At 39.7% G+C, this 15,422-nt stretch overlaps 2 protein-coding genes across 4 annotated transcripts in view; both read right to left on the bottom strand.

Moving 5' to 3' along the window:
- Nucleotides 1-15,422, bottom strand: part of LOC133843255 (uncharacterized) — an 83,733-nt gene that overhangs the window by 593 nt on the left and 67,718 nt on the right. Inside the window, exon 2 of one of the 2 annotated variants that reach the window (XM_062276715.1) lies at nt 40-1,645. In XM_062276715.1, coding sequence (XP_062132699.1) covers nt 40-178 — 139 coding nt within the window. In that variant the 5' untranslated portion in view covers nt 179-1,645. Of the gene's footprint in view, nt 1-39; nt 2,786-15,422 lie in introns of those variants that run through there. The other variant, XM_062276714.1, reaches the window with a different exon arrangement.
- The window catches only part of LOC133839858 (protein Atossa), a 29,729-nt gene continuing 17,330 nt past the window's right edge, over nt 3,024-15,422 (bottom strand). For both annotated transcript variants that reach the window (XM_062271478.1, XM_062271477.1), the window contains exons 3-8: nt 11,480-12,865; nt 11,282-11,418; nt 8,410-9,871; nt 5,879-6,778; nt 5,466-5,821; nt 3,024-4,038 (exon numbers count right to left, since the gene is read on the bottom strand). In XM_062271478.1, the coding sequence (XP_062127462.1) occupies nt 3,843-4,038; nt 5,466-5,821; nt 5,879-6,778; nt 8,410-9,871; nt 11,282-11,418; nt 11,480-12,673 (4,245 nt within the window). In that variant the 5' untranslated portion in view covers nt 12,674-12,865 and the 3' untranslated portion in view covers nt 3,024-3,842. The remainder of the gene's footprint in view (nt 4,039-5,465; nt 5,822-5,878; nt 6,779-8,409; nt 9,872-11,281; nt 11,419-11,479; nt 12,866-15,422) is intronic.

The following is a 15,422-nucleotide window of genomic DNA, read 5'->3' as shown; positions in this document are numbered from 1 at the left end:
AGCAAGCAAGTAATGCGCTACAATACTCAATAAACTAACCTTCACAATTCATTTCCTTTGCGATTTGTCGCCATAGCTTGTCGGTTATTTCTTTATTTGCATGATCCTTGCTTTTGTAATTATATATGGGTTTTCTTGACTCAATCAAAAAGATTAATTGCTCCGCGTCTAGATCCATGTTGCAACAACTTCACTCACCCGCCAACTGCGGCAAGTGCGAGAGCAAAACATGTTTTTCTGCTTTGTTTTCTTTTCGTTTCGTTTTGCTTGCCTTGCCTTATTAGTGTGACTGGAACGACAACATGTTTTAATACTTTCGCTGTGTGTGCGAACGAGCAGGGGAATTGAATGCCTAAACAGCAAAGCAAGGAAACAAATGGAATCGAAACAGCAGTTTGTGTTTTGAGGATTTGAGTGATTTCGAGTGGAATCCATATTACACATACGCAGTGTTGGCTTTTGATTGTGGTAGGATCATTAGGCAATTCAATTATTAAAAGATTTTGAATCATTAAAATTAAAAGTAGCAAATGTTATTTGAATAAAGATTTTGATAAGATAAGATTCCATCCAGCTTCTTTTCGATATCGCATCCATATTAAAGTCTTTTTTTTTTGTCTATTTATAGTATTTTGTTTTTGGATTAAAAACACAAAACCCTTTATTTGAATCATTTGTTGTATATTGGTGTTATACTTGTATAATTGCTATTGACTGGGCACATTAAGCTCACTACTTAAAAACAGTTAAACAAATATTCAAGAAAAATAAAAAAAAGATTTGCTTTTTAGTGTGTGTGTGTGTGTATGTTTGTGTTTATTGGTGTTGGTGTCGGGTGTGTACATTATTTATGTTTGTTTCGTTTACCAACTAGATTGAAAATTTGTTAATAGCGGTAGTTTTAGTTTAGTTATACATAGTTATAGTCAGGTATCAATTGAAATAAGAGTTATTATAGTATTAGAATTTAACACAGTGTCTCGAGTATGTACTATACACATGTACATATTGTTATTTCATTATTATTGAAGTACAGAGTTGTGCATTGATCGCACAATTTGAATCAAATCAAAAATAAAACAAAACTAATTACCAAGTAGATTGCATTGCATGTTTCAATGAACATAAATTGTTTTTAATTGTATTTAACTAAAGTTCTACACATTTTCTTTTCTTTTCTTTTAATTATTGTACCTTCCCCTCCCTGCCCCAACCCCAACCCCTCTCCCTCTCACAGGCAGCTCACATCGTATCACAGGCACGCTCTTCCATAAAACAAATTGAACAAAATTCACACGAAACTATTAGAAAATTAATTGCAGAAAAAATATCGAATTGATTTGACAAATAGATCCATACACTACTCTAACAACAACGATCGATGTGAGCTCCTCTACACACACACACACATGCACACACTTTCACACTCTCATTCAATTTAACCCCAGCTTTCACTCTCTTTGTTCTTCTTCCTCTCCACGCTTTTTGAAATACTACTGCATTTATTTTGGTTAAAATTGTATTCGCACAAGTCAATAAATATACATTTTTTGCACACGCAGTCGAGAAGGCGATTTCAGTTGCCAAAGACACCCCAATTATGTTGTGAATCACCTCACTTCAAATTCAACAAATTCTATATCATCTCTTCTTCTTTCCTCCTTCTCAAGTTTTCAAGTATTGAGCTTTATATTGCTTTATCTTCTTCCACATCGGGTAACTTACTTTTCTATTTGCCTTTGCAGCAAACTGTCAATTATAATTTGTTCATACTTTGCTTTAACAAAACTCGCAAGTTCAATAATTAATATTGTCTGAAAGATTCACATCAAAATTTGAATAAAGAATTTCTATATCATTAGAAAAATCATTCCATAATAAAGATATAGATAGTATAATTATTAGAAAAATGTTTTCAAATTCAAATTTGAATTAAGAATTTCTATATCATTAGAAAAAGCATTCCATAATAAAGATATAGATAGTATAATGCACTTTTAATAAGTTGTTCTCCAACTTTTTTCAACTTTCCTCATTATTTTTACGTCTCACCTTCGTCAAATCAATTGACAAGCATATCGAGCTGGTATTGAAAAATTACGTTTCCATTTAAATATTCATCCTTTCACAATCCATTCATTGTTGAATATTTAAAATGAACAAATTTGTTACTAAGTTTTTCGTTTTCATGAAAAATTTGCTTATAAGTTGATTTGCAACTTGAAGAAAAAAAATCCTTTTTCCTTTTTCTCTCATATTCACATCACTTGACTTTTTCTTTACTCATTTTTTAACTAAATCACATCAAACTTTTCTTGGTAGATCTGATAGAATTTCAAAGAAAGTATTGGAAAATCAAGCAGAATCTAAATTTTAATAATTCATCCTTTCATTCACAATTCTTCGAACAAACATCTCGAAATTCAGTATTTAAGATGATGAATTTGTTAATAAGTTGATTTCCAAATCGAAGAGAAAAATTTCGTTTCTATCTTATTTTAGTGATTCACTTTTGTCACATCACTTGACTTTGTTTTAACTCCTTTTAAACTGAATCATATCAAACTTTTCTCGGTTGATCTGATAAAAATGCATAGAAAACATTGAAAACTTAAAGTTAAAATTTTGATAACTTTTCTTTTATAATTCTTCACAACGAACAATCGTTTCAGAATTTTTGTTCTTGAAGCGTATTTTCTCTTTTTGATTTGACTGTTTTTTCTTTTTACTCATTTTTATCTGAAGCATACCGAACTTTTCTTGGTATATATCGGATATATATCATATATGAGTCGAAATTTCGAAATTCATCTTTTCATTCACAATTCTTCACAATTTAATAAGTTCATTTACATCTCGAAGTGTATTTCATCTTTTAATCATTCACTTTTATAACTCATTTTTAACTAAAGCATAACAAGCTTTTCTTGTTTTTGAAAAAACCGAATAGTTGTAATCTAAACTTTGATAATTCCTTGCATATTCATATTCACAACATAATTGAGTGTAGACTCGACTTTCACAGGCAACAGTTGTCACTGTTTGTTGTGCTTACTAATTTTGTTGATTAGTAGTATTCACACATATATTCACAATTCAGACGCATTCATTCATCACTCAGTACACTCGTATATTGCGTATACATAACATCTATGTATGTATGATTTGTTGTAACTAATTCTTAGTATTGCTAAAGGATTCAGTGTAAAGTGTAAATTGAGATATTTCTTTCTTATTTTCTCTTTTTTATGTTTTTTGTTTTGTTTTGTTTGTTAGATGTGGCCCCCTTTATATACTATATATAAATGATAGATCAGAGAGGCATATTAACCACAGAGTTATCTATACGTGTATAGATATAGATGTGTGTGTGTGTGTGTGTTGTATATACTTATGTGTATATCGACTTGCACTTGCGACTTCGTATTCTTCTCTCACAATTTCAATTCAAACTAAATTTGTTGGTGACTTAAAAACAAAAGAGCAGGAGACTCTGACTAACAATGCAGTAGGTGTTGTTCTTCTATTGTGTGGGTGTGTGTGTAGGTGTGTTTGTGTTTGTGTTGTGGGGAAGTTGTCTCATTTCCCGCTGTCCAGAAGTGTGAATCTTTGCTCTACAATTGATATTTGGGATATTGCTGCCAGAGTTGCCAACGCGCCTGCAGCTGCTTCCACAGGCCACGCACAAAGCTGCCACCTCCACTTTCTCCTCCTCCATCTGCTTCCTCCACTTCTTCATCGCCTTCTTCTCTTTCTTCACTTTCTTCGCCTGCTTCGTCTGCTTCCTTTCTGCCACTTCCACAGCCAACACACGCCACCGCGCCCAGTGCCTGCAGCAACTACTAAATCTTGCCGGGACTCTCCTGCCTCGCACTGTAACGCGGCTCAGTGGGCATCAGCGTGTCCGTCACCAGCTCGTTAGGTGCCTCCAGCAATCCTTTGGCATGCGCCGCTGCTGTGTCGCAGTCCGTGCGCCTTGAGATCAGCAGACGAATGTCTGTGTGCAGCGACAAACGACCCGAGCGAGATGTCTGGAATCTGTAAAGGGAAGAACATGATTAGTAACGAATTTTTAATTTTTCCCAACTTTGTAGGGAAAAATGAAATCCCTTTTATTGCAGGCCCTACACCGATAGGCTATATGTGTCTAAGACTGATTAGAAGTAAGGAAAAATGGAATCCAACTCTTTGCTAGAGTTTCATAGTTTCATAGTTCAAAGAAAAACTCAATCCCTTTTATTTAAAACCATACATCGACAGGCTATAAGTGTCTAAGGCTGATGTCAGAATGCGCGCGAGAAAAGATGCAATAATATTGGGCAAAAACGAGCGATGAATCACTCTATGTTTTTCTGTATGCAATTGCTCGAAAGATGTCAGAGTAAAAGCGAAGCGAATGCAAAGCGAAAGAGAAGTTTTCACTTTCTTGCTTCAACTCGCTTATAACGTACAGAGTAATGTAGCTCGCTTCTCGCAAAGCTCTTACTCTCCCATCTCCTCGCTTCTCTTCTTGCTTCTCGTTTCTCGCGACTGTCTTCGCTACTTGCAACATACTTCGCTTCTCGCTGCTGTCTTCGCTTCTCGTTACTCACTTCACTTTTCGCTACTCGCTTCGCTTCTCGCTATTCGCATCGCTACTCTCTTTACTACTCGCTATGCTTCTCGGCTTGTTTCTCTCTTTGTTTCTCGCTATTCGCTTCATCATTATCAGCGTAATAGATTACTGGAAACGTCGTTAAAAATTGGCAACGAATTTTTACACCATCAAGTGCATAATTTTAGGAGCATTATTAGTATCCTATTTATACATGTCGCTTGCTTATTATAAGATTAATTTTTCAGCTAATTATCTTGAAATTATTATCCCTAAAATCCTTATATTCTGCCATAATTTAAAACTGTAGAAACTGCAGTTGGTTTGCACGGATTATTTCGGGTTTTGCAAGATGATTTCTTAGTTTACAACAGTAAGTAGTCTAGTTAATAATTAATACCTAATCGACTCGGTCTTTAAATCTTTTTGTGTCCTTTAAGAACCAAATCAATTAATTATGAATTAAATAATTATTAATTATGAATTATTAAGACTAATTTTTGTAAATTAAGAACTCGTCTTGAGAAAGACTTTTAGAGAAAAAAGACTACTTGCATGTAATATAAAATGTGAATCATCTATGCTGTTTTTCTGATTGACTGACTTTTCCTAGATACAATTCATTCTGTTCTAATCTAGAGAATATATTCCTAGAACTGCAGAATTCGCATGCGCTCACTGTTTCCACTGTTTGAACTTGATAACTAATAGGTTCACAAAATGCGCTGTTTCTTAAAGTTAATAAGATCTACATATTATTAAGGTATGAAAAAGGACAAACAGAGAAATCTACTTCCATCTGTCAGCTATTCTCTCCTCTGAAGTTTTACAACTTTCGCCTGTTTCCTCCCTCGTCACTCTCTCAACTAACCTCAGGTGGATGGAGTAGCGCAATCGCTTCATCTGCTCGGCGCTGATAAAGTGTCCCAGCTTGCCGGTGGTGCTCGTCGCTGCCGTTGGACTGCCTGGCTCTCGCTCCCGTTCCTTCCTCGTTCGTTGCGGCAACGGATTAAGCGAAGCGGCTGCGGTGCAAGCATCGATGTCGGGCAGAAGCTCCTCAGCAAGAATGCGCTGGCGAATGAAGGTGCGATGCAGAGGTGGCATATCGTGCATGTCGTAGGGAATGACAAACATGCGCACCACGGTGCCCATGGGATTCAACAGCGTGGCCTGCACAGTCCCCGAACGGGGCACAAAGTAACCCTTGCGTGGCAGACGAATCTCGCACTGAAAACAGAAAGTGTTAAGCACGGCAGAGAAAAGGATTTCATCACTACAACTCACCAGGTAAGGCGTGCTAAGCGTCTCGCCGTGCAGTTCGTAGAAGTACGACGAGGCCGGAATGGTCAGCTGTGTGGGACAAAAGCCACCCGAGGCGCCCAGCTGCAGACGAAAGCCTGCGACTTCGATCTTCGGTAGCAGACGCTTCTGCAGCAACGATTCCTCCAGATTCCCGAGCAAAGGTCGCCCCGTGAACTGCGAAGCGAGGCGAGCACGCGACTTGAGCGGCGAACCCGCCGGACTGCACATTCCCGACTCGAGATCCTCATCGGACAGCTGCTCATCGGAACCGAGCGAACTGCGATCACTGCGATCGCTGAGATGTCGCGATCGTCGCTTGTAGAACGCCGCCTGCTTAGCGAAGCGAGGCGACACCGCCAAAGCGTTGGGCAACGTGGGTGCCGAGTAGGATTTCTGCACGGGCAAATTCCCTGCCTCGGGAGGCGTCAGCAGCGATTGCGAGTGCGCTTGACTCAGCGTTGAGGGCTCAAAGCAAAAGGCGAGACTGTTGTCAATGGCAATTGGAGCCGAGCTGCTGCTGCCGCTGCCGCAAAAGATCGTCGTCAGATTGACTTTGGGCAACGCTTTGCGCAACTGCGGCGACAACATTGGCGGTGGCGTCTCCCTATCCAGCAACGTTGCTCCGCTGCAGTTCAAACGCAACTGATTCGGCAACTTGGGCGGCTGCACTGTGAGTGGCGCCGTCAGGAACTCTTGCTGCTTCAGCGGCACATGACTGATGGGTGTCTTGAACTGCACCACGAGACGTTCCTCAAGCGCAGCCGCAGCTGTGGCGCCTCCTCCGCCTCCATTCACTGACTGCTCTGGCGGTGTTTTACAACGATCCTGCGGCGCATTCAACGAACAGCGTTCCAAATTAGGCGTCAGCTTGGTCGAAGATGACTGTAAGTACGATGAATACCAAATAGTAAAGTTCTCAACATAAAATAAGTAAGAAAACTAGGTACAAATATTGACTGCATTAGACCCTTTAATTTTCATCGGTGCCTCGGACTTATTTCCTAATAATTCCTATTCCTATTTCCTATTAATGTTTAATAAATTATTACTGCATACAATTCTTTGACACTCTTCACCCAAAAATTCCATTGTTACCAACAAATTTTAGTAGTCTGAGTTATCTATTTATACCTTAGTAGATCCTTTTTACACTTTCTTAAATATATCGTTTACTTTCCATTTCTCTATACTTAAAATGTGGATAGTTCGAACTTATTTTTTTTATTCATTTTTCTATTAAGGTTTCATAATTTATTAAACGATCACTTTCTTGGCCACTCTTCAATCAAAAGTTAAATTGTAAACCACAAATTTTGTTGTTCGTCAGTCTTTACCCAAAACTTCCATTCTTAATTACATATTTTGGATGTGGAGTCGTCCTTTTCTACCTTAGTAGACACTTTTTGCTCATTTTAAAATTGAAAGGTATTAATAGGGAAATTAATTAAATATGCTGGACTGTTAAGTATATTGACAGCTAAGCATTATTATTTCTAATATAATATATTTATTATAAGATAGCTGTTAAACTCTGTGGATTAGATTAGATCAGCTGAATACCAATCAAATCCTTGGATTAGGATTTATATTCTTGAGTTTAAATATCTAATGCAAATCAGCTAAATACAAATTTGTGAGCTCGACTTTAAAGAATTTCAGAAACTTTGCTGCTCTATTTGTGGGGCGATTTCCATAAAGCTTTGTGAGTAGTTAGTTAGATTTATGTACTCCAGCTTAAAAACCTTAATGATCTCGGTTAGTGAATGTCAAGAACTTTTTGAGCTTTTCTATATTCCCATTGCTAGGACATTTTGTGAATAGGTTTTAGAACTAGACTTTAGTTCTAAAGCTAACTTTAATATCGAATTGAATCATTTAAGATCGCCTTAAATTTCATTTTTTTCCAAGAATGAAATAGCTAAAATATAAGCTACAAGCTGAAGTCTTTAAATTCCCCTCTATCATTACAAGTTAGCTTATTTTAACATAAGACATTTACAGACAGCTTGATTACGATTGGTTTTTGACCACCAACAATCTTTATGGTCACTTTTATGACTCTAGAACTAATGAAAACTTAGTTTTTAACTCTTAAGTAAGCGGACAGACAGAACTCAGTACAAAAATATGTGATTTTTTAGGTTTTCAGTGTTTCCTTAAATTTCATTCTTTTCCGGGAAAGAAATAGCTTAAATATAAGCTCCAAGCTGAAGTCTTTAAATACCTTTCTATCATTAAAAGTTAGTTTATTTTAAGTTAGAAATTTTGTAGTATCTTTAACATTTTTGTATAATTGCTGCTAAGAAACCAACTAGAAGTTTGTTGTGAGTCCAACAAGCTTGATTAAGATTAGTTTTTGACTACCAACAATCTTTATGGTCACTTTGAAGACAATAGAAAGGATGGAACCTTAGTTTTTATCACATAAGTAAGCAGACAGACAGAACTCAGAACAACAATATGTGATTTTTTAGGTTTTTAGTGTTTCTTTTAGCCTTCGTCCAGCTGCTCACCTGCTGCTCTTGCTGCTCCTGTTCCATGCTGTTGCTATCACTGGCATGTCCATTGCTCTCCCTGGCACTCTGCTGCTGTCCGTTGCTGAAGTTGTGCTGCGTCTTCTGTCGCTTGCACACCTGACAACCACTCGACGGCGCCGTCGATGGCTTGTGCTGATTGTTGTTCTGTTGCTGTTGCTGCTGTTGTTGTTGCTGCTGAACTGAATTGGAGGACGGCAATGGCTGCTTCAACTCTCGTCCAGCTTTGAGATCTTTGGGCGCGGTGGGTTTGCGATTCTTTGGCGTGCGCTGAATGGCTTGCAACAGCAGCTCGGCCTTGTTGCGCGGCGTGCCCACAATGAGATCAGAGCTGCTCAGACTGCAGCTGGACATGTCATCCATTTCCGAGGCACTCGTATCGTCGTCGTCATCATCTTTGTCGCCCTCTTCATGATGCTGTCCATTGCAATTGCAGTTGAGGCAGAGCAGCGTCTTCTCGCTGCCACATTGCTGGCAGCTGCTCAGCGACGTTTGTGTGCCCGTCGAGATCATGGCGATGCCTTGGCGACGCGGTGTCGCCGCTGTCAGTGTCATGACCATGGCCACCTCGCTGCTGCTGCCCTCGTCCATGGCCTCCACTTGCTGCTCGGAGGGTTTGCGTTCGCGTTTCTTGTCGCGTCGCTGCATCCGCTTGCGATACTTTTGCAGCTGTCGCTCGCGATGTCCGTCCAGCTCATCCGCTCCAGCTGCCGCATCCGCATCCAGATCCAAATCCAGCTGCAGCTCCAAAAACTCAGCATGTTCACGTTGCCGTTGCAAGTGTTTCGATTGCTGCTGTTGTTGCTGTTGCTGTTGTTGCTGCCTTTGCTTCGTGCTTGTTGCATACTTATCACAGCTGCTTGCGGCCGCATTGCTGTTGGCAATGCGTGCCCCCAATCCCGTTGGCGTTGCCGCACACATCCCCCCGCCTCCGGTCGGTGTGCTCGCCTCTGGCTTTGCTCGACTTGTTGCCACCGACTGCTGCTGCGGCGGCGGCGGCGTTGGTGTTGCCACATGCGGCAGACCGCCATTGAAGCGTGGCAAACTCTTCACACACACCGCCACACTAAAGTTCTCGGCAATGTTCACGTGCGGAAAGTTGTGCACCGTCGCCTTGGCACTGAAGCCGCCATCGTTCTGCCCGCCATTTGTGGCATTCGCATCGTGCGCTCGTATCCTGTAGAAGATGTTGAGACGCGGTCGTCGCATGACTCCGCCGCCTCCTCCTCCTCCTCCTGCGAGCAGCGTTGACGTCGTCGTTGTCGTCGCCAGATCGCCGGCGTTGTTCGCATTCGAGCTGGCAAAGATCACGCGACCGCTGTCGTAAACAGAAGGATCACACTTGCGCAGCAGATCACACCAGGCAACAATCTGCGAGAAGTACAACTGACTGCGGATGGCGCTGCACAGCGATGGCAACGTCATCGTCGGCGGTGGCACTCTAAAAATAGGTGGATCAAAACATTAGTTACAATTTAAAATAAGTATTTCTAATTGGTTTCCACTGGCACATATTTTTACACTTTTTGCAGATTATTGCAATACATCAAATATGATTAATTAATAAGAACTTTAACCACTCATAAGGCTACATCATGGGACTTGGCTCTTAACAAATCACTTCCCTGTGTTGTTAAGGTTGTAATTTTATGCTGTATGTTTTCTACACTTACTTATAAATTCATTAAAAAAATAACTTTCCACTCTTTTAAGACATTTATATTCTCTGTTGCTAGAATCCTGTGTAGAAGCAAATAAACTATAAAAATACTTTCCTCTAAGAATATTCTTTTTTACATTAGAATAAACTGCAATAGCATGAAATTGATTAACTGATTATGTTAAATAATGTAAAAGCATTTCATTTAAACTTTCTACTAGGAAAACCCAATTTGTTCTCTTAAAATATGTACATTTAAAACCTATGTACATTTTCCTTAAATTCTATCTTTATTTGAGTTGCCAGCACTCTCATTTCTGTACATTAAATTTTCTATTTAATTCTTGATTTAAAATAATAAATAAAATAAACAATGCTCTACCTCTAATGATCTCTTTGAACTATTACACTTTCTTCTAAATTGGCAAACGAACAGGAATTGCATCAAATTGATAAATAGATATTTTTCTTACAATTCCTTTACTTAATAATGTACATACATTTAACAACATAATTTCTCTATGTAAAGACAATTGTTTTACCTAATAAAATAATAATAAAATAATAAAAGTTCAATTCAATTTTGATAGCTGTACATTAAATGCTCTACAGAAATAACAAAGAACCTCTTTCCACTTTGTACACTTGATTTGTAATGTTAATTTTAAAATCTTTTTTAATCAGATTATTTCACTTAGTGAAAGAAGAGCTTTAAAAGTACGTTACTAGGTATAATATGTACATAGTTTTTACAAGTATTTATAACTAAGTGAATTAAATTTACAAAGTTTTAAAGTAAAGTCTTCACATCAGTGGAATGAATGATAATTTGAAAGGCACATTTTAAAAACTAAGTACATTTACATAATAACGAACTTTTAAAGCTCCACTAAGTGAAAATAATCAGAATAATAAATGTTTTTTTCATACTTATAATTACATATGTAGGTACATAAATCCACATACTTGTACTTTTCAAATGTGTTTGAAATTAAATATGATAATGGTTTTACATTTCAAAAATACTTGTATATTCACAGTTTCAGAGTTTCTCAATTCAGGTCACAGTTTCTCTACATGCATTCTCACATATCATTGAATCAACTACACTTTAAGGAATTCTTAATTCTTTAATTCTTGATGTCAAAATATGCACCAATGAAAACACGTAAAATGCTCTGTCACACTTACTTCTCCTTGCCGCTGATGATCCACTGTTCGAGCAGTATCTTGTGGCCAGCGGGACCCAGATAAACCTCGATGCAAACGGGCTCCCGACGCGCCAGAATCGCCTCCATCTTCAGGCAATGCGCTCGCCAACGGGAACACTTTAAAAAAAATAGGAAAAGATTACAATGTGAACCAGGATATTAATAGGATGCCACTTACGGTTATATTTACGTAAGACATATCACAGAAATGCTCCTCGGCATCGGGAGCATCGCCCTTGGCGAGCCCCATCTTCCTGAGGAACTGATCACAATGTGGCCCATGCTTGGGCCTCGCTGCGCAGCTGCTTCCAGCTGCGTCGCTGCTGGCAGTGGCAGTTGTTGATGTTGATGTTGCTGTTGCAGTTGTAGATGCTCCCAAACCATGTCCAACTCCCAAACCAGTTGCAGGTATAGCAACTCCTCCTCCAACGCCTCCTAAGCCACTGCGACTGCAATTGTAGTCCAGCAAACTGGCTGCACTCGATGTGGAGGCCAGGGCCAGACTCAACGGACGCGTCTCGGCGGGCACAACAGGTCCGCCACGCAAACAGGTCGTTGCCAGGGATTGCAGCGAGTGGAGAATGTTTTCGGAGGCGGATCCCGGCGAGCTGGCCGCACTGGAACTATTCGTGGCAGTGCCAAGTGCAGCTGGCACAGCTCCGCCAGATCCACCGCCGCTTAGAGCTGTTGCTGCTCCTCCTCCAAGACCTGTGCCGCCTCCTAGGCCACCTCCCAGTCCAGCCCGATTCAACATGACGCGTCGCACAATCTCAAAGTCGCCACGCTCCGCATTCAGCTCGTTGATGGCCAACGCCACCAGTTCGGGTTCCACGCTCATGCTCTGCGCCGCCGGCGACAGCTGACGCAGCTGGCACAGCTTTTGTGTCCAGCGCTGATGAGTCGCCTGACTGCTGTTGCTGCTGCTGTGGCTGTTGCTGTTGTGGCTGTGGCTGCCACTTGAGCCGTGTCCTGGGCCAAAAGGCGTGCGTGGCGTGCCGCTTGTCAAGGCATAAGGATTCGTTGTAATGTTGATGGCTGCCCGCGAGGTCGATGGGCGTGGCGAGAGGCGTCCACTGCCCACCATCAGTTGCTGTTGTTGTTGCTGCTGATGTTGCTGCTGATGTTGTTGCTGGAGTTGATACTCGTCGTCTGCTATCGGCCTGCCCTCCAGAATGAGAGAGGCCAGGCCCAGCACAATGGAGCTGTACATGTTCTGCTGTGCCGCAGCTGCTGCTGCTGTTGCCGTTGTTGCTGCCCCAGCAGTTGCTGCTGCTGCTCCGCCTGCCCCATTGTTGCCGCCTACAACAGCGGCTCCGTTTTGGGCGAGGCCAGCGGAGACGGGCGGCGAATTTGTCACGCTTGTGGGTATCATCTTTTCTCCTTCTTCTTCTTCTTGTTCTTCCTCCTCTTCTTCTTCTTCTTGCTGTTGTTGTTGTCCCCCTCTTTGTGGGTCTCCTCCTACACGTCTAGCTTAGACTGCTGCTTCTTCTTCTTCCTGTTCACCTGCTACTTCTTCGCGTAGATGTTGATTCGTCGTCCTCTTCGCACCTGCACCAGAAGTACGCTGCAAAGCGAAAGTTAGAATGGGAAAACATTAGTCAAGAGAAAACAATTTGACAAATTGGAGTTATTTTTTCTTACTCTAACGGATAAAAGTCTACGGATAAAGTAGAGTTTTTTTTAGATAATAATACATCTTAATATTAACTCATAAATTCAGATTACACTTCATCCTAATATTTGACTAAGTGGATTATTTTTTTATTATTATTTTTTTATTATAATACATCTTAATATTAACCTTTATAATCAGTTAATATTTCATCCTAAAATTTGACAAAGTGGATTATTTTTTATCTCTAATGGATAAAAGCCTACGGATAAAACAGTTTTTTTTTAGATAATAATAGATATTAATGTTCTTTTAGCATACTTTATTAACTCATATAATCAGATTAAACTTCATCCTAATATTTGACAAATGGGAGACTTTGTTAATCCCCGACGAATAAAAGCCTACGGATAGATTTTTTAGATTACAACATCTTAATATTGCTTTAGCATACTTTATAAACTCATACCATCACATTATTAAACATTATAATATATGTATTTATTTATTTATATTATATGTATATACTTTGTTTGCTTTATAAATATGCTTAATTTGTCAAGATGGCTTTACAGAATTTAGATTTCTTACGATATGCTTATTTAAGGGTGTTTTACGAACATTATCCCATTTTTTCATCAGACTACTTGTATATTACTTATTTATGTTATATTCTCTTATTCATATTCTTCGAATTATTTAACAATTTTCTTTACTTTCAATTCTTTTAAATATGTGTAATAATATTTCATGGATCAGATTTTGATATCCTTAAACAAATACATATTTTTGTAAATACATCAAAGATATATTTTCAAAACCCTTTTTTATCCAGATGTTATCGGAGAAGCCTAAAAGTCTTTTGTTTGTTTTATAATTAACTTTATTAATAGGGTTATTAATTGTATGTATATCGTTTTCCTTATCCTTACACTTACTTAAAAACGTCTTCGCAAATTTTTTAAAGCGACGCAATATTCGCAGACTTTTTAGAATAATTTCAAAGAGACAAAATCAATAAAAATGCAGCTGATTTCGCAATCATTTATTTATTTGGCTATTTAAGGGGCAAGTGTGTGCAACTATTGGGTATGTGATGGCATTGGGGCATGCCACATCGAATGTCAGCGTGGCCAGCTGTTGATGGGAACTAGGCCAGCTGTGTATGTGTGAGTGTGTGTGTGTCTATGTGTGTGCAACACCCTGTATGTCAAATTGAATTATGCTTTGAAGGTCCCCATGGTATATATAGACAGTACATAGAATGCATATATATATACTATATGAGAGTATGTGCTTATGCTACAATTTACTTTGGCCTAGATCCTAACTGTTGTGGCATTTAAAAAGAATATGCGATTGGTTGTCTATTGACGGCGACGACGACGGCGACGTCGACACACTGACACGGCCTCAATGTGGCCCCAAAAAAGCAGGCAACCAGGTCGTTACTTAATCAGGCAGCTGTTGCCATGTCAGAGAGCCAAGCGAGAGCGAAAGAGACGCAGTGAAACTTGTGCAATGTGCAATTTGGCGTTGCAACTTTTCACATGTTGCTAGCACACACTGCTGTGACGTCATTGGGGGCGGCGAGAACAACACAGAATAACGAACAAGCCAAGCTTTGGCTTGGCAACAATCAAATTTTGCGCAAAAAAAAGCTTCGAAGGTCAGCGCCTATCGAATTGTTATTGCTCAAGTCGCGCTTGGCAACAAAATTGCATACTTGCATATGATTGATGTTTCAAACAGCTGTTTTGTGTTTTCTTCAAGCAAGTGTTGCCAAGCGCTGGCAACATGTTGCTATCCACGACCAGCAACACCAACACAGAGAGCAAATCAAGCAAGAGAGTCAAACGTTAAGTCTCTCCCGCTCGCTCGTTCTCTCTCTGTCTGGCTGCTTGTGAGTGGTGTGGTGGTGTGCTCAGCTTGTAAACATGTTTGTCTTTACTTTTGCTTTTGTTTTTGCGTTTCTTCTTGACCTGCATACACAATATATAACTAGCGCGCGAGACGTACTCAATGTACATACACATACACAACGCGGGAGAGAGGTGAGTATGTCTCCGTCTGAGTATGTGTGTGTGTGTGTGTGCGCTGTTAGAAAACATATGATTTTTGTGTTGGCTGCGCCTCACAATCAGTTGGCAATGTTTGCTCACATGTATTTGGGAGTGTTGGCATGTGTGTGTGTGTGTATGTGAGCATTTTTGTTTATGGTTCGCTCGCACATACAAATACACTTGGCCCACAATAGACAAGCATTCACACACACACACATACATACACATATACAGCAACTACAAAATGAGGGCAAGCGAATGGAACGTAACAACAATAATAAACCACAACAGTCGTCGCAAGCAGCGAGCGGAGTTTAATAATATTTGATTACATTATCGCTGTTTCGCTTTTATTTTTTTATTTATGCATAACTTGCGTTTACTTTTAAATACACATACATACAGACGTATACATATTTAATTCGTTGAATAGCGGTTCTTTTCGC

This window comes from Drosophila sulfurigaster, chromosome 3 (genome assembly GCF_023558435.1).
Source record: "Drosophila sulfurigaster albostrigata strain 15112-1811.04 chromosome 3, ASM2355843v2, whole genome shotgun sequence".
Taxonomy (NCBI): Eukaryota; Metazoa; Arthropoda; class Insecta; order Diptera; family Drosophilidae; genus Drosophila; species Drosophila sulfurigaster.
Note: the sequence above shows the minus strand (reverse complement) of the source record. Positions and strands in the feature narration are given on the sequence as shown.